Source organism: Lepidochelys kempii, chromosome 25 (assembly GCF_965140265.1).
Source record: "Lepidochelys kempii isolate rLepKem1 chromosome 25, rLepKem1.hap2, whole genome shotgun sequence".
NCBI lineage: Eukaryota > Metazoa > Chordata > Testudines > Cheloniidae > Lepidochelys > Lepidochelys kempii.
Genome location: NC_133280.1, coordinates 5,718,875 through 5,745,306, shown reverse-complemented (window position 1 = coordinate 5,745,306; position 26,432 = coordinate 5,718,875). Strand labels below are relative to the sequence as shown.

The 26,432-nt window shown below is 47.3% G+C and overlaps 1 protein-coding gene across 1 annotated transcript in view; it reads right to left on the bottom strand.

Moving 5' to 3' along the window:
• Positions 1 to 755: 755 nt before the first annotated feature.
• ONECUT3 (one cut homeobox 3) overlaps positions 756 to 26,432 on the bottom strand; it is an 82,597-nt gene continuing 56,920 nt past the window's right edge. The window contains exon 2 of the mRNA XM_073324147.1: positions 756 to 1,048. Within this exon, the coding sequence (XP_073180248.1) occupies positions 756 to 1,048 (293 nt within the window). The remainder of the gene's footprint in view (positions 1,049 to 26,432) is intronic.

Here is a 26,432-nt window from a genome sequence, read left to right as displayed (position 1 = left end):
GTACCCTCTCTCCAGGTGCCTTGGCACCTGCCTCCTGGGGTCGAGGGGCCAGATTTTTAAATGTATGTAGGTGCCTACAGCTGCAGAGAAGTGCCTCGTGGGGTTTTGGGAAGGGCCTCGGATCCGAACTCCCGATGAAATCAGTCACTGAGATCAATGGGAATCAGGCACCTCAGTGCTACATGCCTTCGACAGGCTGGGCCTGAATGCCTTGAATCTCCCCCCCGACATGCTTAGGGATTGAATGTGGAGAGCGTGGGGCTGAAACTTGCCCCTCAAATCTTGTATCTTACAGGGGGAGGGGAAAGGCCAATAACGTGTGATGGAAAGATGAGCCTGGCAAACGCGGCAGCGCGTGGGGGGCAGGGGTGGGGCACAGTCTCCTCCGCTGCAAAAAGCAGGAGCCCCCATTCCCCCCAATGGCCTGGGGGTCACTCACTCCATTGGGGGAGATTCCTCAGAGCTCTGAAGGGAAGGAAACTGCCCTGTTCCGAATGGTTCCCCTTTGAAGCGAGCTTCTTCCAAGGCTCGTGTGTGGCAGCGAGACATGGGACTAAGCCAAGGTCCAGAGGGCAAATCACAGCATCTCCACACGATGGGTTTGGTGAGGTGGTCTCCCTGCAGCACCCAAAAGCACCCACCTGGATGGCCAATGTTGGCGTGGCTTGTCGTGGGATGTGGGCGGGGGACGGATGTGGTTGGCTTTGTCGTGAGGAGGGAGTGGTTGGGGATCGGGGAGGGACAGAAGAGGGGCGTCATGCTTTGGAGAAAGTGCTTGTAGAAGATGAGGGAACCCCAGGGTTGGCGCCTGCATCCTCCTGCCAGCGGTTCATGCACCGCCGGCGGGCATTCATGAAGAAGTTGCTGACGGTGTTGAGCTCCAGGCCCAGCTGCTGCGAGATGGTCATCTGCATCTCCTTGGAGGGACGCTTGTTTTCCTTGAAGATCGCAATCAGGGTGCGGCGCTGCAGGTCCGTGAAGACCAGCCGCTGCTTCTTGGGCTGCAGGTTCCTGTCTTTCTGCTGCTCCTGTTCTTTGCGTTTGCAGGCTAGACGTTCAAAAGAAAGAACATGGCCATTAATTGGGTGCTGGCCCATGGTGCCCAGCGCTCCTCTCTCACTACTTCCGCCCTCACTTTCGGCCCATCCCTCTCTGCCACCTCTCCACCTCTCTCTTCCTCTCTATTGCCTCTGTCTCTTGAGATGGGACCAAAGGTGTCTCCTTCTCCTTCCTCTCGATTGCCTCCATCTCTTGAGATGGGGCCACCTGCCTAAGACATGCAATGCAAGTGACCACGTGGAAGGCCCTTGGAGACTTGCAACTCATGGGTCACTCCAATATCTCCTTCTGGCAGCCAGGCTGGAACTGGAGGAAACTCATGCCTTGATTTTGCCCTCCTCACCCTCTGGCAATTTGGGACCTCCTAATTCCTAAATCCTGAGTGGGGCTAATACAGGGATGCATGCAATCCTCTGCCAAGCTTGCAGCCCTATACCAGAGGTTCCAGTAGGCCCCACTGGAAACCTTCTGTTGCTCTCCATTGGCTTTTGCTGATCTCTGCTGACCTCAGTTGGACAACCAACAAGCCCGTGAACCAGTGGATCCTCAGACCCGTGGCTCTGCCCCTAAGCCCAGATGCCAACTTAAACCAGCAGGAAACAGCTGAAATTTTCTACATGGACTTTCTGTGACGTCTGCTTACATTTCCTGGCCTGCACCAGTAGTTCTCAAGGCAAAATGAGGCAACCATCATTCAGCTCCCAGAATAGATTGTCATGGGGCTTGCCCTCATTTCCCCTCTGTCTGTGAAATGGACTGTGTGACAGTCCAGGAAATCTATGCTTCCCCAACTGCCTTCGCTACTCTCTTCGCTCCCTCTCCTGCTGGATTCAAGCCCATTCTCAACATGTCACTGGTTCATTTCAGTCCAACAGAACCAGGTTCCATAGTTAAAAATCCTCCCACAGCCCAGTCTCCGCATTGAGCAATAGGTCACGCCAGGAGGTGCGTTCCCCTGCAGGTGGCACATGGAAGTTGTGGGCAGGGGATGAGCAGATTGCGAGCTCCTTGGACAGGGACCGTCTTCTCGCTTTTTGTGTTTGTGTGGTGCCTGGCATGGGCAGGGGGTTGGGACATGACTGGAGCTCCCAGGTGGTCCCACCATAATAAAATAAATAATAATAATAAATAAAACCCCATTAAATTTTCCACACTCTGCACGGGGGCTGAGGCAGTGACTAAATATATGGATTTTAATTGGCACAAATGGCCAGATTTTGCTCTTTTGGGGAAAGCTTTCTCCAGGGCCAGCTCCAGGCACCAGCTTTCCAAGCAGGTGCTTGGGGCGGCCTTCAGAAAGGGGCGGCCGGCCGTGTCCCGCGGCGGCCATTCGGCGGCAGCTCCGTCACTGTTGCACGAGCAGCAATTCGGCGGCGACTGCTTGGGGCGGCAAAATTGGTAGAGCCGCCCCTGGCTTTTGCCATTGGTTTGTTTTTTTTAAGAGAAAAAAAAAAAAACCCTTGTTGAAGCAGAATACGTGGCTTTGGTCGCCATTTTTCTGCGGTATATGTTAACATTACCTGGGAGTTTCAAAAGCGCTTAAGTGATTTAGGAGTCTTAGGGTGCGTCTACACTTCAGACGCTACAGCGGCATAGCCAGGGCACTGCCATGTGGACACTCATTACAGCAACAGGAGGGGCTAGGGTGATCAGACAGCAAATGTGAAAAATCGGGACAGGGGGTGGGGGGTAATAGGAGCCTACATAAGAAAAAGACCCCAAAATTGGGACTGTCCCTATAAAACCGGGACATCTGGTCACCTAGGAGGGGTTCACCCATCGCTGGGGTAATGCACCTCCCCGAGAAGCAGTAGCTAGGTCGACAGATGAATTCTTCCATCACCCTAGCCCTGTCTACACTGGGGGTTAGGTCGGCAAAGCTGCATCTCTCAGGAGAGTGGATTTTTCATGTCCCTGAGAGAGGTACCTATGCTGATACTCTTTGTAGGTGCAGACCTGCCCTAAGTGCCTTTTTCTAAAATGTCCCTTTGGGTGGGATTCACAAAGGGGACTTATGGTGTGTCTACACTGCAAACGAAACCCCGTGGCAGCGAGTTGCAGAGCCTGGGACTCTGGCTCGGGCTATGGCACTGAAAATAGCCATGCAGAGGTTCCCGCTTGGGCTTTGAGATCCATCCCCTTGGCCAGGTCTCAGAGCCCGAGTGGGAACGTCTACACGGCTGGTTTCGGTGCTGTAGCATGAGCCTTGCGAGACCGAGTCTGTAGACTCAGGCTCTGAGACTCGCTGCCACGAGTCTTTTTTGGAAGTGTAGACATACCCGGAGATTCAGCATTGCAGTGTCCTGTTGCCAGCTGGGATACCCAGCCTGGAGCCAGGCACCCGGGCTCCCTGTACAATGCATGGGTAGAGCAAGGTGCCTAAAAAAGGCCTTCATGGAAGCCAGCACACGGCGCGGGGACCCTCCTTAGCTAGCTCATCGGAAATGCCGAAGACAGGGCAGGGGCTCAAAGGAGTGGGGTGAGTCGGAGCTGGCGGGGGCGCACCTCGCTCCACACGAGAGCCAGAACTTGGGTAAGACGTAAGTCAATGGCGCTGTGACCAATTCCTGCTGCTGCTGATCTGGCCCCAGGTCACTACCAAATGGCGAGCTCTCTTTCTGTAGCTGTACCAGGCCCTTTGTGGATCAGCCCTGTGAGTGCGATATCACACACACTCAACACCTTCTCAGCTGGAGGATCTCCCTGATGGGATATTTGTGCTCAGCTAATGTGCATACTCTCTGCTCATGCCTTAAGCTCCTAGGCAAACAGAGCTCAGATGCCATCAGCCCCTGTGCCAGCCTCACATCAAAAATATCTGGGTGTCGCTGGCATCATCAGGAGTGGTTTGTTCACAGACTTTGGCCAGCTGGAGCAGAAGGACAGGATACACCTGGTTCCACTTGCAAGGATCCGAGCTGGTCTGCGGGGGAGGGGGGGAAAGTTCTGTGGTCTGCAATGTGCAGGAGGTCAGACTAGATGATCAGGATGGTCTTAAAGTCTATGAGTCAAAAACTCTGTGGGAGCTGGACTGCCTAAGAGGACAGATAGGCCCATGAGAATGCACAGCCCACTGTGTCCTACGGCTGTTGTGAAATGGAAACCGCTTAAAAACCAACCCCAAATAAGGAGGAACAGAGGATACCAATTAGACTGGTGCGTTTCATTGGGTTTCATGGGTATGACTTCCCCTACAGCTCATCAAGAAGCTCCATTTTTGTGTCCAGGATTCCAAGGCCATTTCAGATTCGTTTATCATGGGTCCTGCAAGGCTGGTCTGGTACTTTCACCTCTTTGCCCTGCCCACCTGCCATTTAACACTCTTAAATAGTATCCTCTCCTTTTCCCGATGATTCACAATGAGGAGCCCAATCCGTCTTTATTTCCAATGACACAAGGTAAAGGTTAAAGCGTTCCTTGCCTGTTATTTAAGAGTTTTATGGGGTCAGTTCAGGAGCGCTATTATGTCAGCAGAATGGCACCTTCTGAGGACACTGGGAATTGGTCTCAATACTTTGGCGAGGATCTTATGTCAGGGAACGCTACTAGAGTTTGTCTACACTGGAATTTCTAGTCATGTTTTCCCACGTGCTAACTAACATGATTGTAAACTCTAGTGTGGACATGACACACATTTGTTCCTAGTTGTGTTTAGCCCTAAGTTGCACATTCTGAGCTTGATTTGCCATTCTTCTGTACCTTGAATGGTTATTTACACCCATGCATAGTGGGTGTAAAACAAACCCATTTTGATTTTAGCGCCACGTGGCACTGGTGTAAAAGACTGTACAAGGTACAGGGCAATGGAGAATCTGGTCCAAACTGTCCTGTCTACCCCTGAATTCACAATTGTGTTCTTTAACATGTGGTAAAACATGACTAAAAACATGATTAAATATTTAAGTGTAGGAGTTACTCTAGAATTACTCTAGAATTGCAGCCATGTAAATGAATGCAACATCTGATTTCTAGAGTTCCAGCGTCCTCCAGAAATGTAGTCATGATGCTATTCTAAAAACTACCCGCTAGCTTGTGGCATTTATGGAGCCATCATCCAAAATCCAGGTCAGAGGGAGTCATGAGCACCAGAACCCTGAATATATTCTGTTTTTCGGGAGCTTCTAACAAACAAGCAGGATTATCGTGTGAGAAGGGCAACACATTTCAGTACCAGCTCTCTAATTCCCAAGGTATCGCATCATAACAGACATGTGGCTCTGCATTTTGGCATCTCTACTTAATGATGCACATCACCCTTGTCCTAGCAGTGAGCTCTCTGGGAGCTGAATTCTGAGGGTCCTTACTCATGCTTTACTCATTGCAACAAAGCTACCATTAACTTCGGTAGTAGTTTGGCCCGAGCAAGTACAAAAACTGAATCAATAAAGTCCTGAGGATTTGGCTCTTTGGTAGGTGACCTGGATTTTAAAAAAAGTTGTGTGTGTGTGTGTGGGAGGGGGGACCTGTGAAGATTTTTTTTAAGTTTTGCCTGTTTTTATTTCAAAATTCATTTCCAAAAATTTCAAATAAAATTTCAAAACGGCTTTGATCACCTCTGTACTTGGTCAGAAAACAGGGGAAACATAAAAAAAAAAAAGGCCTCACAAATTTCCCCAATATATATATATATATGTATACATATATTAATGTCAAATAGAAATGTTATCAGACCTCAACAGCTTTGCTGTGCAAATGGGGAGATATTTAGTGGGAAGGAAAGGGAGGGTCTCATTTTATACGGTCAGTCCCAATGTAAAGGCATCACTCTGAAGCCATCTGCCCCCTGCCCTAATCTACCGGTCCCAAGCACTCCCTTGTGTCAGGCTTCGTGACGTAAAGGGATCCAGAGTGCAGGAAAAAGGTCAGAGGTGTGAAGCTGATATTTCACTGCAATACACCTTGTGTGTGGTCACGTACACCCATACAAAGTGAGTGTCAAATGCCACGGGATCAGTAGAGGAGTGTTCTACACCAACAAAGATCAGAGCGATAGAAAATCACAATGGGATTTTACTCTGTATTAAGGCCGACTTAAAGGTGAACTGAAATTATCTGAGACCAGGTCTACACTGCAGACTTATATCGGTATAATTGCGGTGCTCAGGGGTGTGAAAAGTCTCTCCCGTCGGCGTAGGAGTGTCTTCACTTACATGCTACAGCGGTGCTGATGCAGCGTTTTAAGAGTAGACCTGCCCTCAGATCCCAGCTCACCTTCCAAAGATTTGTAGAGGCTTAGGGACTGATTTTGGAAAAGAGCCTTTCATTTTGCAGGCGAGATCACTTGCATTTAGACATCTAACTACCTGACTGGGTAAAAATTTTAAATGTGCCTAAGGCTATGTCTCCATTGCAAAAAATAAGCTGTGTTTTCACATCAAGCCAACTAGCCACCTTGCAACGCGATCTCAATATAAAACACGCACTGTCATTTTTAACCTTGTGGTGGCTACTGGAGAACAACCCTAGGTGGGGGTATATGTAAAAATTAGAGTCATTTATAGGGGAGACCAGGTTAGGGGTTTGTTACAAGAGCGGTTGGGTGAGATTCCATGGCCTGCGTTGTGCAGGAGGTCAGACTAGACGATCGTAATGGTCCCTTCTGACCTTAAAGTCTATGATTCTATGACTCTAGTGGACAGAGCTCTGGATGGGGACTCAGGAGCCCTGAATCTATTCCAGACTCTGCCACTGGCCTGCTGGGTCACATCAGGCAAGTCCCTTCTCCTCTCTGAGCCTCAGTTTCCCCATCTGTAAAATGGGGATTGTAATACTGGCAGACCAGGTGCCAGCTCATGCCAAGGCTTTTAGGCCTCACTGAACAATGAATAGGTGGACACCCTTCTGTCTCACCTGTGCGTTAGTATCATTAAGCTAGGCATTGGACTTATATAGTGTATCCTGTTTAGACTTCACGAAATGCTTGTAAATCACTGCATGCATTAATCTTACGCATAAACTTGATTTCCCATGCTATAAGGTAATACTCACGTGCTTGTTCTGTTACTGTAAAATGTTTGTTCTGAAATTACATAACTCACCAAACAGGGAAACTCACCTAGTGCTGGATGCCTGCAGGAGGCGTTATCTCCTGCCCATCAGGAAGGACTAGTGAATGCAAATGCGCCATTGTGGAACAGACACTTTGCTGATTGCTTCCCACCCAGCCCGGAAGAGGGTACATGCCCAAGCCATCCCATCACAGCATGAACGCTGGGGGAAGGGAATTAAAATGCCTGTCAGAGAGAACTTATTATTCCTTTGCTGCTGCTGGAACTCTGAGAGGCGGGGATGTCTAAGCACATGCAGGGAGCCCCCCACCTGTTTTGCCTGGGTTAGCCCTAAGGGATATTCAGAGTCTGCTTACTAGAGACGTTACTATTAACTTTTCACACCTGACTGCAACTCGTTTGTGTATGTGTTTGCTTCCTGGCTTTAACCTTGTAAATAATGCTCATTTCTTTTTCCTAGTTAACGAATCCTTAGTTAGTTGACTATAGGCAGGGCTACAAGCATTGTCTTTGGTGTGAGATCTAAGATGTAAATGGACCTAGGGTAAGTGACTGGTCCTTTGGGACTGGAAGTAAGCTGACCTTTTTGAGATCTTTGGTGTAACGTGCCCGTCTATCACAGAATCAAGCTTGCCAGGGTGGCAAGATAGGCTGCGGACTGTCTGGGACTCCATGGCAAGGCTGTATAGTGGCGGAGGAGTTTACACTTGTTATGTGACTGGTGAAATCTAAGTATAGATCTTGCAACCAGTTTGGGGTTTGTGCCCTGCTCGCCAACAGTCCCTTAGCTGCTTTTGAAAACGTTACTGTGTGTATCAGGCATGCAGAGCTCTCCGCACTCTGCATGTAGCTTATTGAGGGAGCAAAAATCATAGATTTGAAAGCCGGAAGGGACCACTGCGATCATCTAGTCTAATCTCCTGCATAGCATAGGCCAGAGAATGCCACCTAGTCATTCCTGCCTTGAGGTTGATAGTTTGTGACTGAGCTTGAGAATATTGTTTTAAAATATATCCAGGCTCAATTTAAAGATCTAGATGATGGAGAATCCATCACACCCCCGGGATAAGTTGCTCCAGTGGTTAATTACCTTTCCTGTTAAAAATGAGCTTCTTGTTTCCAGTTTAAATGAAATTGCGGGCCTCAATGCAGCTGCTTCTAACCCTGGCCTTTAACACGAGGAATAGTGAGAGTACATTTTAATTGCAAATCGGTTCCTCCTAATTACTGGCAAAACCCATTTCTTTTTCTGAATTGCTTTCTAAGTTCGCGTTCATGTACGAATCCTCTTCAGATTACAGCCACCTTGAACTAACAGTATCAAACTAACTTCTGAGGTCCTCCACTTCCAGCCAAAGTTGGGCAGGTCTTGAGTTGAGCGAATCATTTGTCACAAATCATTTGTCCAACAGATTTAGCCTCTTTGCCTACTGCCTGGAATAGACACAAGCAGGTTGTAATTTCCTCAAATTCATTCATTAATCAATTAATTTTAGGCACTTTTTAGCTCCATGGACTGCTCCCAAATGGATTCTGTATGCATTCAGTGCTTCCGTCAGAGAGATTTGATTGGTCATATAAATCCCATGGCGTGGATTCTGTCCCCTGATTGGCTGAGTGCACCATATTTGCTTAGCTCTAGTTAGGACAGATGGTTTACAGGAGACAATAGATTTGTCCAAGCAAATATATTCAGTTCAAGCCATTTTCTCTCTGGTAATAATGGTTAACAGAAATAATTTTCCTGGCCCTTGCAAATGGCCCTGAATCCAGATGCTCTTTCTTCAGTGGAAACAAACATCCTACACAACAAAGATACTTTTAACCCTTTGTGGTACCAGGTGGAGCCTGTATCCCATAAGGTACCTCAGTCAAACAACTGGCAGATGAATGTTGTAGTGGAAAAACCTACCCTATGACCATCAGATGCTTGCAAAAAAAACAAACAAAAGAAACCTTTTATAGAAAATTTGACTTTTTTTCCAGACACCAATTAAAAAAAAAAACAAACCAAAACAAAGCAAGCAAACAAAAAACCCGCAGATGTGCACAATCGGAACAGTGAGTGATATGTTTGCTACGACAATATTCCCTCCTCCACCTTCACCCCCGTCACCTCCCCATTGGCTGCAAGACACGCGTTCGTCCAATCCTCCACTCACCATCCACAATGTTACCATCACGAGCCAGAGGCAAAGGTGTGCAGCAGGTCAAACTGGTGTGTGCAAAGGACTTGGGACAGTGCAAATGCAATAACAATGTGGTATTGGAGTGTATAGGAATTGTTAATGTTGTGGAGAAAGCAAAAACATAACAGGCATGTCAAGGCTATTTACTGCCTCTTGCTACCTGTGATAGAATGGTCACCGTCTGCCAGCAGTTACTCCCCAGCAATCTCTGGGCTAATGTAACATCTTCCCTGAGCTCAGAGTAGGAATTAACTAGCATGGCAAATGTTGACTTTCTGTTAGTGACCACTGTATAAATGCAGCGGCATCGCCCTCTGTTGGTGTGTGACATAGCTCCAGCTTCTTGCTATGGGTCATATCTCCTGCTCTCCATTGTCTGGGCTATAGAGTCATACATTTTTAGGTCACGAGGGACTTGATCCTGTTCTCGTCTGACCTCCTGAGTACCATATGTCTGCAGCACCTCTTTGCTCCTTGTCCTTTACGTGGCAGAGCTGCAGAACTGCCCATATCTTTTATCTGCAAATACTTCTGTACATGGCAGGGCCTAGAATTTCAAACGAGACTGGTGGGTTTTCAGGGCCCAGCATTCAGCCCCTTCTCGGGGCCTGGTTTTCAGAAGGCAGCTGCTCCGCACCCTCTGAAAATCAGGTCTGTCTAAAGTGTGTCCAGGTGGGCAGGGCACCCAAAATGCCCAGCAGCCTTTGAAAATCTGTGCAGCCTCTTGTAGCTCGTGTCTCCTGCTGCGTGTGGTATGGCTGTAAACACCTCCAGCTTCTGGCTACATGTGATGGGTCTACAGTAGCTCGGTGGTTTGCACAGGAACTCCCAAGTGGTATGTGTGAGGTCGGTGTGCTCTCCCATAGGCAGATAAAAGGCCGTATTAACCCTGGGTGAAGCAACTGGGATGGCCTGCAGGGATGAATTTGTGCTATTACATTTCCCATGTATTGATTATCCTCTAGACAAGCTGTATTGGCTAAGCATAGACAACATCGGTTATTCGGTATTTCAAGTTTTTAAACCCAGCATTTGTTTCCAAACACAATTATTAGGAGTAATTATTAATAATCATAGCAATATGCAATCATTAATTACTAATAGCACCGCTGGACACTAAGACCTCAGATATGGTGGTCTGATTGGTTGGCTACAAACAGGGCTGCTGTTGAAAGCAAAGTATACCCTTAGTATTGCTACTGAATATATTTGCCATACACAATATTAGAAGTGATATGCTGAGGACGGGGGGGACCATGGTCTGTTGTGATCTAGCAGGTTAGAAATAGAGTTGGGTTCTCATTCTGGTGCAGATACTTTTCTGTCTGTGTGACATTGGGCTCATCATTTCTCCTCTCTGCCAGAACATAAGAACGGCCACCCTGGGTCAGAGCAGTGGTCCATCTAGCCCAGTATTTGTCTTCCAACAGTGGCAGATGCTTCAGAGGGAATAAACAGAACAGGGCAATTCATCGAGTGATCCATCCCCTGTTGTCTAGTCCCAGCTTCTGGCAGTCAGAGGTTTAGGAACATCCAGAGCATGGGGTTGCATTGCAGACCATCTTGGCTAATAGCCACTGATGGACCAATCCTCCATCAATTTATTGAACTCTTTTTTGAACCCAGTCATACTTTTGAACTTCCCAATGTCCCCTGGCAACGAGTTCCACAGGTTGACTGTGTGTTGTGTGAAGAGGTATTTCCGCATGCTAGTTTTAAACCTGCTGCCTATTAATTTCATTGGGTGACCCCTGGTTCTTGTGTTATGTGAAGGGGTAAATAACACTTCCCTATTCACTGTCTCCACACCAGTCATGATTTTATAGACCTCTCTCATCTCCCCCCTTCGTCATCTCTTTTCTAAGATGAACAGTCCCAGCCTTATTAATCTCTTCTCAAATGGAAGCTCTTCATCCCCCTCATCGTTTTTGTTGCCCTTCTCTGAACCTTTTCCAGTTCTAATATATCCTTTTTTGAGATGGGGCGACCAGAATTGCTTGCAGCATTCAAGGATTTATGGAGTGGCATTATGACATTTTCTGTTTTATTATTTTTCCCTTTCCTAATGGTTCCTAACATTCTGTTCGCTTTTTATGACCACTGTTGCGCATTGAGGGAATATTTTCCGAGAACTAGCCACAATGACTCTGAGATCTTTCTTGAGTGATAACAGCTAATTTAGACCCCACCATTTTGTATGTACAGTTGGGATTATGTTTTCCAATGTGCATTACTTTGAACTTATCAACACTGAATTTCATGTGAACTGAATTAATTGAATTTCATCCATTGCGTTTCCCAGAGATCCAGTTTAGTGATATTCCTTTGAAACTCTTCGCAGTCAGCTTTGAACTTTACTGTCATGAGTAATTTTGCATTGTCTCTAAATTTCGTCACCCTGCTTTCCAGACCATTTGTGAATATGTTGACGAGCACAGGTTGCAGTACAGACCCTTGGGAAACCCCACTATTTGCCTCTCTCCATTGTGAAAACTCATCATTTAATCCTACCCTTTGCTTCCTATATCTTTTAAGCAGTTACTGATGAGAGGACCTTCACTCTTATCCCATGATTGCTTACGAGGCTTTGGTGAGGGAACTTGTCAAAGACTTTCTGAAAGTCCAAGTACACTATATCCACTGGATCACCCCTTCTCCATATGCTTGTTGATATTCTAATAGAATTCTAATAGATTGGCGAGGCATGAGTTTCTTTTGAAAAAGCTGCATTGTGTTTGTCTGTGCATCTGATAATTCTGTTCTTTACTATGGTTTCAACCCATTTGCCTAATACCACGGTTAGGCTTACTGGCTTGTAGTTGCCAGGATCGCTTCTGGGGCCTTTTTATTTAAAAATTGGGCCCTGAGGTGGATTTACACTCACTGGGGAAGCAGTACGGGCATCTCACCTCTTCTGCATCTTAACTGAACCTGAACTATGGGGGCAGCCCCATGGAGATACAGGTAGCCGGGCCTAGAGGGAATGGTGTCCGATGTTATTCTGCCATCTAGTGGCAAGAGTGAAGTACAGACAGTTGAATAAAGATGGCTGATTTGCCGACCTGTGGTTGGATAGGACTGGCTCAGGGATGCACAGATTCAAAACAGCCCGGAAGAACCCTTAATCCTTGAGGCCCTCTGACAATGGCAGTGTTTCCCGGGTGTGGTATTAGCCACCCCAAACATTCAAAAATCTTGAGTCTGGCCTCAGATAATCACGAGATCAGCTTAAAAATCATGAGATTCAGAAAAAAAAATTACGTTCATTAGGTTCGTAGGTTACACTGGGGTCACGTTTCCAGGCAACCAGATTTAGTTCGGGACCCTGCTTTGAGCAGGGGGTTGGACTAGATGACCTCCTGAGGTCCCTTCCAACCCTGATGTTCTATGATGCTATGAACCATTAGGGCTAGAAACGTCCTTTTATAGACAATGAAAGTCTCGGGCCTGGCTGGGCCTAAGAACCTGAGCTATAATGTCTGTGCTGCCAGCACGAGTCAGTCTAGCCAGGCTGGGAGGTGCAAGCCCAGCTGCCGTCTAGCCAGACCCTAAGAGCTCACAATCTAAATAGACAATGAAGGGCTGGTTCTCCCCATTTTACAGCTGGGCAAAAGGAGATGCTGTGACTGCCTGAAAGACAAGGGAAGTCTGTGACCCAGCTGAGATTTGAGCAAAGATCTCCAGGGTCTTAGTCCACTCCTTCAACCGGGAGACCTTCTTTCTCTCAAAAGAAGCCTACCATTTACGGGCTGAAGGTCCCTGGTTCAAATCCTGCTGCCAACCCATACAGGACTGGGAGGCTGTAATAGTGGCAACCTGAATTAAGCCAAATCCTAGCTTATGATTTGTCAAAAAAATCTCCCGCCTCTAGTCACTAAGGCTGGCATTTGATTCTTAGCGCTGATATAGCACTTTTCACCCAGAGAGCTCAAAGTGCTTTACATTATCCCCATTGTACAGCTGGGAAAACTGAGGCATGGGAAGGCATAGTGATTCACCTAAGGTCACCCAGGGAACAAGTAGCAGAGCCAGGGATAGAATCGTGCTCCCCTGACTGCCTATACTGGGCCTTGTGGAGAGGATCACGCTGCCTTCTTTGGGATTTGGACAGCTTAGGCACTTTCCAGACTTATCATGCTGAAAGGGGTGGTCACAGACAGGAGGGACGCTGCAGTGAAGCAGTTCTGTAAAGAACCTCCCTGGTTCTTTCTTTTTCTTTCTTTCTTTCTTTCTTTTCTGCTGATGCAGCTTAACATGCCTCTTCCCAGTTCAATCTAATTACAGCTCCATGCAAGAAAAATCAATAGTGACTCTAGTCAGGTCTATTTACAATGGCTATCTAAACCCCAAGCTGATGGATCTTTTTCATATTTCTCATCCCTCGCAGCTGCTTTCCCAGGCAGGCTTTGTCTGCCAGGAGCTGTCTGGGCATCCTCTGTCTAGAAGGAGTCCCTGACCTAATACCGCACCAACACGGTGGAAATGGGAGTGGGAGAGGTTTGCCACATTTGCACAACCTGTGCTGGAACAAAGCCCAGCTCTCACAAAGGTGGGGCTTCTTGGTCAGCCAATCGGTGCCTTTGGATGCTGCAGCATCCCCCAAAATGTGGCATTCTGGGAATGGTGGGGGCAGGACAGAGGTCATTGCACAAGGAAGGTAAAGCTTGTCTACAGGGGGAAATTGACCGGAACAGCTCTTGCAGAACAGCTATTCCAGAAAAGCTTCCTGAGTGGACACCCTATTCCAGAATAAAAACCCCTTCATTCTGGAATTATTTGTGCTAACAAAGTGGGGTAAATATTTTGGAATAAAATCACTATGATTCTGGAATACAATGTCCACGGGGGGGAGCCTTTCTAGAATAGCTAGTGCTGAATAGCTTGTTCTGCCGTCGCTGTTCCGGTCCATTTCCCTGGGCAGAAGAAGGTGGCTGGGAGCACAGGCGAGGGGGGTGCAGAACACTGGGACGGGTTTGGGGCTCTAATGTTCTCGCCAGCCTTACAAATGGGGGACAATCCAAGTATGTGGCGAGAGGATGGTCTTGTGGCCTGAGCTGTGAGTACTTTGGGTTCAATTCTATCACAGGCTCCTTATAGCACATAACTGTTCCTCCTCATCTATAAAATGGGGATATTATTCCTTCTCATCTCTTTAGAATGTAAGCTCTTTGGGACAGGGAATGTAGGGTTCTACGTGTATATTTAACCCACTGGTGTGCGCGCTCTAGGTCCCCCTTGGTGCCATTCCACAGAGGATTTGAATCGTTGCACCCCATTACTCTAGCTGCTTGGCTCTTCATTTCAAGAGGTAGGAGCTAAATCTTTTAGATCTGGTTCAATGCCCGGTGTGCTGGCCAAGCGGGTGGCATCATGGTGTATTACCAACCCCAAGCATTCAAGTATCATGTGATTGGCTTAAAATAATGAGATTTGAAAAAGAAATAGATTTTGTTCCCTGTTATTCACCTTCTGCTTTTTGAACTGTTATGGGGTCATGGTTTCAGGTCCAACCATCATGAGGGCTAGAAACTTACTTTTAAAAAACTAAATGCTGGGATTTCCATCTAACTCCAGGAGCTGGAGATTTAAGAAAAAGACAAATATCATGAGATTTGCAATAAAATTGCGAGAGCTGGCAGTTTTGTCCAGTATGGCCATACTTATATTCCTACAGACAAGTTCATGGAGGATCGATCCATCAATGGCTATTAGCCAAGATGGTCAGGGACACAACCTCATGCTCCGGCTGTCCCTAAATTTCTGACTGCCAGAAGCTGAGACTGGATGACATCGCTCAAGAATTGCCCTATTCTGTTCACTCCCTCTGAAGCATCTGGTACCAGCCACTTTCAGAGGACAGGATACTGGGCTAGATGAACCCTTGGTCTGACCCACTATGGCCATTCTTGTGTCCACAGTAGAGCTGGGTGGGAACGTGATTGTCCATTTTGCAGGAAATTCTGCAGTGTCTTCGTTTTTTCTGTTCAACTTTCTCAAGACATTTTTTCCCCCCAAAATGAAATTTCATCAAACTGGATCCATTTCCATGAAACATTTGGCTTTTAATGAATCAGCCTTTTCCAACAGAAACGGTTCCATTGGAAAATCTCCAACTATCGCTTTTAGGCCCTGCCTCTCACAAGGGGGTCAGGACCTGAGCAGGGGCCACTGGATGCTACTGCAATTCTAACAATAGTGATGAACTGTTTGGATTTAGGGTCCCTTGCTACTGGCATGGGAGGTGGGGGGGGGGGGGGAAAGACAATAGCCAGCACTTTCCTGCTGATCCTGTGTTACCATATCAGCCACTTGGTGCCACTCACAGAATAGCTTGTAACGAGGAGTTCATTTGATAAAACTGCAAACTGCTCACCTAACGGAGCAAAATTCATGGAATCCATTATTTGCTGGGAATTAGTTGCTTGACTCCAGTCTCTGACACAAGCTGTGGGGAAGAGGATTGTTCCCATAAGTACTGTACAGCACTATTTTATAAGGGTGCCTTTGGGTAGACAATCAAAACTCAGGTCCGGACCACTTGTGGCCATTAAAGTTCCATTTCAAAGCTGCAAGAATATGTCAACTTGTGTATATTCACCTAGAACAATGATGTCCCATCTTGATGGAAGCTTTTGCTGGCTAATGCAATAATAAAATAATAATAATAATAATTTCTAACACTGGGGCTTTAAGCAGAGGGCTGTGGCCAAATTCCAGTCTGGGTAATAAGAAAAGGAGGATTTGTGGCACCTTACAGACTAACAAATTTATTTGAGCATAAGCTTTTGTGAGCTACAGCTCACTTCATCAAGCTTATGCTCAAATAAATTGGTTAGTCTCTAAGGTGCCACAAGTCCTCTTTTTCTTTTTGCGAATACAGACTAACACGGCTGCTCCTCTGAAACCAGTCTGGGTAATGAATTATATTTTACCAACCTGCAATTGCGGTTGAATACATTCTGCTTCTTCTTCACTTCCTGTCTCAAAGTGTTGTTATGTTTCTTAGCGTTACAGGTGCTGTTGTGGTGGGTGCTGTACATAGCAAGAGACAGTCTCTGGCCCCAAAGAGCCTAACTAGACACTGGGTGGGAGGGGAACTAGAGTGGAAGTAACTCACCCAAGGTCACATGTCAGGTTACTAGCAGCGTGAGGAACTGAACCCAGGTCTCCAGTGCTTCATTTGTGAAGCTCAAGCAATTAGGTGCCAGGGCTCAAGTAATTCTTTTACTTTCATAACTGACACAGCAAGGCCAGAGGTGCCGGGGCTCTGAACTGCCAAGCCCAGAGGTGCCAGGACTCAGCCCTGGCACAAACTAAGCACTGCTGGTCTCATAACCTACTACACTAGCCACTAGGGTACTGAGTCTCTGCAGTCTGAGTAACAGCATGTTGGGGGTCCCTGAATTCCAGCGAACAAGATGGTTTCAGTTCAGGGACGGCGGCTTGGTGGCTCTCGAGCCTCGTGCTCTTTTTAGACCTGGACCTTTTTTATCAGGGTGTGGTCACCTGTGCAATGAGTTTGTCGGTCTCCTGTGGCTCCACCCCATGGCTGGGCATGAACGGCAGGGCTACGTCTACACAGCCCATGGCAGCGAGGCTCCCAGCCGGGCTTGACAGACATGGCTTAGTGGGGCTGGCGCTCGTGCTCTGAAAACAGCTGTGTGACGTTGAGGTGGGGCTCCGAAACCCTGCCCCCCCCACCCCCTCGAGCTTCAGAGCCCCTGCTCCAGCGTGAGCCGCAATGTCTACGCAGCTGGTTCTAGTGCAGCGGAGTGGGCCCGAGCCTGTTCGCCCGGGCTGGCTGCCGTGGGCTGCGTACACAGACCCTGCAAGATCAGAAGTGCCCTGCACTGGCAGAGCAGTGTGGGCGCCTGAGAAGGGAAGAGCGTTACACAACAGAACTGGTCTGCCAACAGGGCGGGGAGCTCCAGGTCTGGGGCTGCGGTCAGGCCCGAGGGGTACTGGGGCAGAGCTCTGTGCGTACAGCCTTTCCCCGGCACTGTCCCTGGCTCAGCCCTGCCTCTATTTCATCAGCACTGACATTTACCAAACAGCCCCTAACCCGCTCTCCAAAAGACGAGCAACGGCGCGTTCCACACCAGACGCACAGTTCTAGCCTTGGATTGATTAAGTGTGTGTCGGGGTGATTTCCCTGAGGGTTCAGGCCCCTTCTCTATGGCGCTGCTGCCTGTGGGCAGACGGGGCGGCAGCCTAGGGCTGGCGGGTGGATCCACCCCTCCTGGGATCGGTTGCCTCGGTGCTGTAGCCTCAGGGGCTCTGCCCCCCCCCCGCCACGGGCTGGCTGGAGAGGATTCCCTGCTCCCCGTCCCTTTTGCAACCTCACCCCCACCCCACCTGCGTCAGGCTCCACTGCTCAGGTTTAGGGCATGTGGATGGTATTAAACCACATGTTCCTGTGGCCATGGGGTGACATTATAGGCACGTTATTTAAGGAGCCAATTTGCATATCCTCACATAGTTTGTGTAGAGCCATAGACATCAGCTTTAAAAAGCAGTGTGGATTTAGTGGTGGCGGAAGGCAGTGGCCTGGTGAAGGACGCGCTCTCCATGACTTCAGGGAAGGCTGCCCGCCCCTGTCAACATGCCTTATGCACAATATAGGGGGGACGGGACCTCCTGTGGGCGCCATCGGGGGCAGGTCACTCTCCATCCCCCTTGCAGTCCTCTGACTGTCTGGTGAGCCTGCCTGTTAGCGCACAGCTTGGAATGTGGGAGCTGGAACTGAGACCCACCAAACTCATCTCATGGATGCCACCACACCACCATTAGAGGGGAACAACACTCAGTCCCTATGTGGGTAGGCTGGATTCAAACCCATGACCAAATGAAACATCCAGCCAGCCCCCTAATAAATGCTAATTTAAGAGAGGATCTCACATGGAGATGCCTTTGGAAATCTAAGCTCCGGCAGCTTTTTACTGCTGTTAGCTCTGCCAGTAGCACTCTGGGAGGGGAGCTGGACTCTATGCTATGTTTTCCTACCTTCCAGTCAGCGGTACCTGTGCAGATCTGCTGCTGGCAGTGGGACACCACAGGTGTCGCTGAGGGATTAATTGGAAGACATTAAGGTTGCAGGGACTGGGGTGTCACTGAGGGCATTGGTGACCCTGCATTATGGGTGGTGAAGCATGAGAAGGAACGAGCCCAGCTTGGTTCTCAGATCCCAGGGGGAGTCTGCAGGGCTGGCAGGTAGGAAAACATCCTCTTCCTTTAAGCTGAGTGCATTTGAGACTGAGATCGTAATTAGCGAGGCAGGAGAAACATGCAGCCCTATGATTGCCTCCCCCCAATCACTTTTAGTAGCAAGCAGACCCTGGCTTTAAAGCTCAAGGGGTCTGCACTGGCCATTAGCTGTTTATGCGTCTCACTTGCTAGATTACAAGACAACGTCGAGAGGAACGGACAGGAAACCCCCTTTGCACCAAAACTGTATTCTTTAAAAGAAAAAACCAAGCAGCCCTGGAGATTAAAGTTCTCTATTCAGACACAGGGCAAGTAATAGAATACCTAGCTTTTACTGTGTCACAATGGTAGTGTTTTACAGACACAGTGCACTGGTGTAAGGGATGAGACAAGGTGCAGGGCAAGGGAGAGTCACACCCGAGAGCTACTTGTGACAAGGGGTGTCCATTCTATACGTCTTCATTTCAAGCAGCGCTGCTCTTCTACGTGAGAGAATGGTAGAATGGTTAGAGCACAAACTTGGGACCTAAGCAACCCACGGTTAATTCCCTGCTTTACCACAGGCTTATTGTATGACCTTGTGCAGGTCTTACTCTTTCTGTGCCTCAGTTCCCCATCTGTACACTGGGCATAATAGCATGGCCCTATCTCACTGGGGGTGTGGGTTGCGAAGCAAAATGCATTAAAAATTGCAAGATGCCCTGGTGCTGCAGCAATGGGGCTATGTAAGGACCATAGATAGGATACTCCAGTGTGGTGCACACAAAAATATCTGCACAAAAGATTTCCCATTGCATTTTTCTATTTACCATATGGGCAGCATCACAGCATGTGGTATACCTCATCCAGTGCACTAAATGCCCCAACAACAACTAGGGGGTGAAACAAGACAAACACTGTGCTCTTGAATGGACTCGTGCAGGAAAAAGACAAAACCTGCAGCTCATCTGGGGGCAAATCCTTTTCACAAAGCGATCACTCTAGGGCAGACCTCTCAGTCCTCATCCTCAAAGGAAACCTGCACAACACCTTCAAAAGATGAGCCTTGGAGCTTACGTTCATAACTTTGCTAGACACTAAAAAATCATGGCCTCAACAGAGACACTGGATTTATGTCTCATTACAACAGTCTGTAACCACTAACCCGCCAGCCCCTTTTTGTCCTATGACTGCAGGACTGTTCACTGGCCTCTTTTCCTTGAATGGTCTCTTGAGATGTGTGTTAACTACTTATGCTAAGCAATCTTAGTCCACCTTGTATTTCGCTGTGACACACTGAGTGAGTTTCCCAGACTTGAAGAGCTCTACATAAGCTCGATAGCTTGTCTCTTTCACCAGCAAAAGTTGGTCCAATAAGAGATATTATCTCACCCACTTGGTCTCTTTACTATGGGAAGTTTAGTCTTTCTATTCAAATAGTTTCACTCTTTCCATAGATGATTTTGGCTTGGTGCAGAGGAAAGTATTTTTTCAGAAAACAGAGAGAGAAAATACCTTATTTTTATAGTAGCACCAAGAGAATCCGTTCAAGATCAGGGCCCCATCATGTTGGGTGATGAACAGACCCATAGTAAGGGACAGTCCCGTCTACAAAGACTTTACAGTCAAAACAGACAAGACAGAAAAAGGGTGGGAGGGAAAATAAATAGAAAGAGGAAGTGATTTGTCTAAGGTCAAAGAGTAGGTCCATGGCTGAGCCATGTTTATGACCCACCAGCCTAGTTCCTAGACCCATGCTGTACCCGGGGCTGTTTGATCCCTAGTCCCACTCAGCTAGCATGTCTGCTGTTGGGTTTGGTCTTGTTTTAAAAGTCTACGGTGACCAGACTTCCTCCACTTTCCCCAGGAAACTACTTTGTAGGTGAATAATCTCACCATTGGGGCGTTTAGTCTTTGACCTGTCCTGCTCTATGCAAAGGCACATATTTATCAATGGGCTTCTCAATGCGACGGATAAAACAGTTTCATTTGTATCAAAATAAATCACTTGAACAATGGTAGTGCAGAATAAGGCGGCAGCGTGGCTAGATCACTAACTGAATCTCAGAAGACCTAGGTTCTCTTTATTCAACTCTGCCTCTGACCTGCTGGATGATCATGGCCAGCTCACGTCACCAATCTGTGCCTCAGTTTCCCCCTCAGGATACTGACCTCTTTGTGAAGCACTTTAAGATCTCCGTATGCTAAGAGCTAGGGATATTACTAGTAGTTGCCCTGACATGGATAAAACCCTCCTTTGGCAATGCAGTTCAGTATGGAAATATGAGATTTGGATTTCACCTCACTTACCAATGTGGAAATTAGAAGTGATGCCGCTGAGCTACAGCTGGGTAAGTGAGAGAAGAATTGAGCACTTCAAAGGTGGTTTTCCCCTGGAAAAAGAACTCTCTAAAATGGCCTTGGGAGGCTCCATGTTTATGGTCACCTAGTGACTCCAGATCGAGTGTGCTCAGCTTACCAGTAAAATATATTTTGTCCAAATGCCACCCCTGCAAACACCCCTGGGCTCCACATGCCGAGCTAGCCTCTGTTCTTCTGCATCATTACATGTAACTAACGATCTGCTACGGGGCTAATCAGCCCCTCATGACCCCTCCGTAGCCCCTCGGCTAGGTGTCCCTGACTGGGACTTAGCAAGCCGTGCTGTTGACCACGCACAAGCAGGAACAGGAGCCGGCTCCCACTCCCAAAGCTGAGCTGTCTCTGCAGGGTTAACAGATGTAACCCCACCCTCCAAAGTAAAAGCTAACTTCTGGCATTAAGATCTGCAGCTCTGACTGTGAAAACCACACTGGGAGCACGTCCGAAGGAGCCATTTCCATAGTCAACTTCCAGAGTAGAACTAGTGCCATGAGACGAACGGCAGAGAAACCTGCCTCCTGTTTCCCCCAGACAGGTTTCTGCTCTTGGGTGAGTGTCACAGAGACAGGGGGAGGGAGCCTTTTCCTTGATTTAACCTTGACCACTCGAAGCAAAATAGCCACCAAATCATTTCTAAAGGGACATAACAGAGACAATCCAATGGCTGCTGTTCAGAAGCACAGATTATGCCTCCCAACATGGGCACTGATAAGCATTTAACTAATACCTGGTGGCTTTCCAGGCCTCTGTTTTCTCAACCCCAGTGTTCTCTCCCTCTCCATTCATCTGTAATACAACCTGTAATTTTCTGCCCACTTTGCTTAAGTGCTGGCGATTTGTTGAAGTCACAAAAGACCGGCAGAGCTTTTCAGGGCCCACATGCTGGTTGTAAGTGAGGTTAGAAAAACACCGGGCTCTCTTTTCTCTTCCCCGTCAAATAGGCTTGAACTTGCCCAGGGGGGAAATCTCCTTGGAGCTTCGGTTTGAATGAGTGTTCGGAAGCTCAGGGGGGTTTATCGGAACATCTCTGTTGGGAAATCAGGCTGGGAATAGCTTTCCCGGTAAGGTTTCTGGCACAGCCCGCTCAGAAATACAGCGGAATCCCAAATAGCTCAACCCGCAGCTATGTGACTGGCCTTTCCGAGTTGCTGCCAGCGTGTCCCACTCTGCTATAAGGCGAGCACTCAATGCCAATGTATCTCGTGTCACCTAAGTGATTTGGAAGACCAGATTTCTTCTAGACTGTACTAGGAGACCTGCCTTCCTTATGGGTATTTTGGTGGTTTGTTCCAGCCAAAATTGGGTCCTATTGGATGCTAGAAATGAGCTAAACCAAAACCCAAGACGGGATCACCAGACTTTGGATCTGAAATCCAAGCTTTGTGTCTGCCCTGCATGAACTCTCTCCCTCCTTCTCACCCCCCCCGCCCCCCCCCCGGCCCAGATCTGATCCCTGAGCTTTGGGGGAAATTTGAGTCTTGATCTGCATTTCTACAAAAAATGTAGAGTCCAAGATTGGTTAAAGGCGCTAGTGAACAGAGAAGCTGCAAAGGAAAAACAACTTGTGCCCCTTTTTGCCTGATGATGTAGCAAGAAGGCCTGAAAAGATTTGTTAAATATGCTTTTTTTACATGTAAAATTCAGGTCCTGTCTCCCTAGAAGACTATAATGACTGGAGAGCTAGTGAAATGGTGACATCACAAGAGGCCAGGAACTGAAAGCAATTGAGAGAGGAAGGGGTTCTTAGTCAGATGGGTTGAAACACTTTATTATTTTATTTTGTTTTTTTGTTCAAACATATTTAACTGCGATAACTAATAAACATTTTTGAGAAAAGGAGTCCATGTTGAAGATGCAACACCTCCTTCCTGCTCTTTTTGAATGATGGCATGATTCAGAGCATTCACAATTCACATATTACCTCCAAGAAGTCCTCTGGCAAACCCCAGGCAGACCAGACTTCCCATCCCTACGATTTCTAGTTAAAATCCAGACAAATAAATAAACCCACTGGATTTTTCCCCCCAGTTTTCAAAAAAATGAAACAAAAAATGCAATTTGAAACTATTTCTCCCCCCCGCCTCCAATTACGTTGGTAAAACAATGCACATTTTGTTGAAATTGGCTTGTTTTTGCAAGGCTGTTCGATTTCAACAAAACTGTATTTTTTTGATGGAAAAGGATTTCAGTCAAGAAAACTGACCAGTCCCTGAGTGCACAAGAGCCATCACTAGTAATAAACCTCCCTCTGAAGAAGAGCATAGACAGTCATCCTTCACATCTGTCTAGAGACACGGTAATTGCTACATACCTGGGAGCAGATAGTACCGATGGATCAACAGCTCTAGCGTATGCTAACTAGCTTGGCTCTTCCGCCTTAGTTCGTAGTAAAGAGACCACATTGGGTTGTAATAGATTATGAATGGAGATTCCTTACTGAGGCTACGGGACACAGACACAACCTGTGGGAATTTCTGGCACACGCAGTTTCCTTAAGTCCTGGATAGGTCCCATCAGTCATGCAATGGACTAGTGATTACATTGCAATCCCATCTCTCTCTCTCACACACACACACGTATTTGATGGCAGTATTTTCAATGTCTATCCATCATAACCTGAGGGAAACCACAAGATTGTCAGCTCATTGGGGCAGGGAATATCTTTTCTCTGTGTTTGCACAGCACCTAACACAATGAATCCATGACCGGGGCATCTCTGTGCAATCATAATACTGCATAAATTATAATAAGCTAGAGAGCTTGCACTCTGGTCTCCAGTCCTGCTTCTCACTACATGGTTTAGGGCTGGGGTTTGGACAGTGTAGGTTGCGGATGGATATTTCACATATCACTATATGCAGTATATTCACATTTTTGCTCTCAGACAGTACCTTCCATCCATGCCTCCCAAAGCACGTGAATTAAGGCCGCTAAGATGTGAGTGTATCATTATACCCATTTCACGGATGGAGAAATTTAAGAGATTTCCCCTGAGCTCACACAGTAAGTCAATAGCAGATCTGGGAATAGAACCCAGGAGTCCCAGCTCCCAGTACTAATCATTCGGCTACACACTCCTACCAGGGACTACCATGCTAAAACCCAGGAGTCCTGGCTCCCTGCCCCCTCCTCTACATTCGGAGACATTCCCTCCACAGATAAGAAATGTTTATGTAAAATGTGGGGGTTTTTTTGTTTGACGAAATTTTTTTTTGTTTCTTTCCATGAAGAATCAAAAGTCACGGGGAATTTTGAAGAAAAACCCCAGTTCTTTTAAAAAATTTCCATTTAAAAAAAATTGGCAAGACTCTGTCTTTGAATCCAGGGCAGGGGGAAATCTTGCTTGCTGATGCCCCACTGTACTGCTCTCCGGTGCTGGCAAAGTCCTCCTCTGCCACAGAAAAGCCAGTGGTTACATCAGGGCAGCCAAAAAGCCACACAGCTCTGCAGAGATTTGCAGAACCCGGCTCAACTGACTCAAGCTTGGGCTATGGAGGTAAAAGAGCCATGTAGACGGGTTGGGCTTGGCCTGGATCCTGAAACCCAGCGAAGGGATGGGCCTTCAGCTAGTGAGAACGTCTACACTGCTATCTCAGCCTTGTAGTCTGAGCGCTTCCAGTTGACCCAGGCTCCGAGACTCGCTGCCCCAGGGTGTCTCTGGCAGTGGAGATGTACCCAGTGAAAGCACCCACACAAATGTGTGTTCAGTGTAACACACTGGGGCCCCCGGGGTAGCCTGCAGTGAATTTGATTCTCTCTGTGACTAATAGGAAGGCAGGCCTGGATCGGTCCGCTGGGTTTCCGAAACACTGGGCAGCCTCTATTCCATTTGAACTCAACCTCTGCTTCTTATATGCTTTGGGGCTAAACGTTTTCAACCCTCCTGACAGCACTGCTATTCTCTCCATTTTACAGGTGGGGAACAGAGACACAGAAAGGTTAAGTGACTGGGCCAAGGCCACATAAGAAGAGTGTGTTAGAGCAAAGACTCAAACCCAGGCTAGCTTTAAGTTTAAGGCTAGCACTCTAACCACTGGGCCAGCTTGCCTCTCTCGTGGAGGTACTTCCTATAGCTGGCTGGGAAAAAAACAACCCAGTAAAATTGTTTTGAAAATGGTTTCAAAGTTGTATGAATATTTTCAGAACCTGAAATATTGCCACCAGCTCCATAGCTGGGGAGGGGGAAACCCAGAAAAAAAATTAATGATTTTTTCCCCAACTTTTTCCTGCTTTTTTATTTTTGAAAAATTTTAAATAGTGACAGTGTTGTTTGAAAGATGAAGAATTCTGATCAGTTCAACCTATGGCCATTGGGTCCCCAAGGGTCCGTGCTTCTGCATAACTCTGCAAAACACCCATTGCCTTCAACAGAGCCAGGCGTCTACCCCCCTCACTTTCTTCTCAGACTCTGTGGGCTGCCAGATACCTGGGATTTGGGAAACATAGTTCAACTCTTGCCTTCTTACAAGATTTCCCTCATGGCAGCGCAGCTGAAGTAGCCCAGGAAAATACCAAGTTGGGGGCTTGGAAAAAAACTTGGAGAAATCTGGGATTTTGTAACTATTTATGTCTAGAATGAATACGTGCTTTCCCCCCCACGCACACGTGCAGTGGAATGGAATGTACCAAACATTTCCAAACTCCAGAATCCATAACATTCGAAAAGATCCCAAACTCTAGAACCTCTGCGCTTCCAAACTTCAGTCAATGAAGTTCTAAAAAGTTTCCGAATTCTAGAACGCTTCCATTCAAAAATGCCCCAAAACTCATGCTGTTCCTAAAAAGGTACCAAACTCCAGATGCCATGATGTTCCTAAAGCTTCTAAACAATGGAGTTTGGCTTCTTCTATCTGGAAGATTAACCCTGGCAAATGTTCTGCACCTAATTCAACACATACACACACACCCATTAATCTGACACACACATCATTAATCTGACAGTAAAAAATAAATATCTTAAAGGAGCAGGCAAGGTGTGATAACTTCTGGGGCAGTACAAGCTACAAACATCAAGAGGTGAAATGACTCAAAGGTTCACCTTACAGGGGAATGGCTGAATCTTGAAGCCCAGTCTAGTGCCCTGTAACTGCACTGCACTTGCTTAATAGCTTGAGATCGTCAGATGCAAAACTCTAGAGAAGGGCAAGGAATTTTGATTATTCAACCATCTGACCCTGTCTCATGACGCTAAAACCAGATCATTGCATATTTCAAATGGAACGTAGCGTCTCAGATGTGAAGGCTGTAAAGGGGGTCACTTTTGCAGTTCAAATGCATGACCTCACAAGTCCTCAGGGTGGCAGCACTGCCCAGCTTTGCGGTGTCTAAGTCCTAGAGACACATCTTTCATCTGGTTAGTGTATTTCACTCTGAAGCCCTTTGCACACTAGGTAAGCGCAAAGGAATCGCTTAACTCATCACTGGGATGTGGCCCCATCAGGGTGGATCAAGACAGCTGTTTAACTGGATGTAGCAAGGTTGTACAAGACCTTACATTGGGATAGGTGGAAGAATCCTATATCCAGTTAAAGAGAGGGAGGAGTTTTGGGGGAGGCAGAACGCAGTTGCATGCACCTTTTCAGAAAACAGGGACGCTTGCAAAAAACTCCCG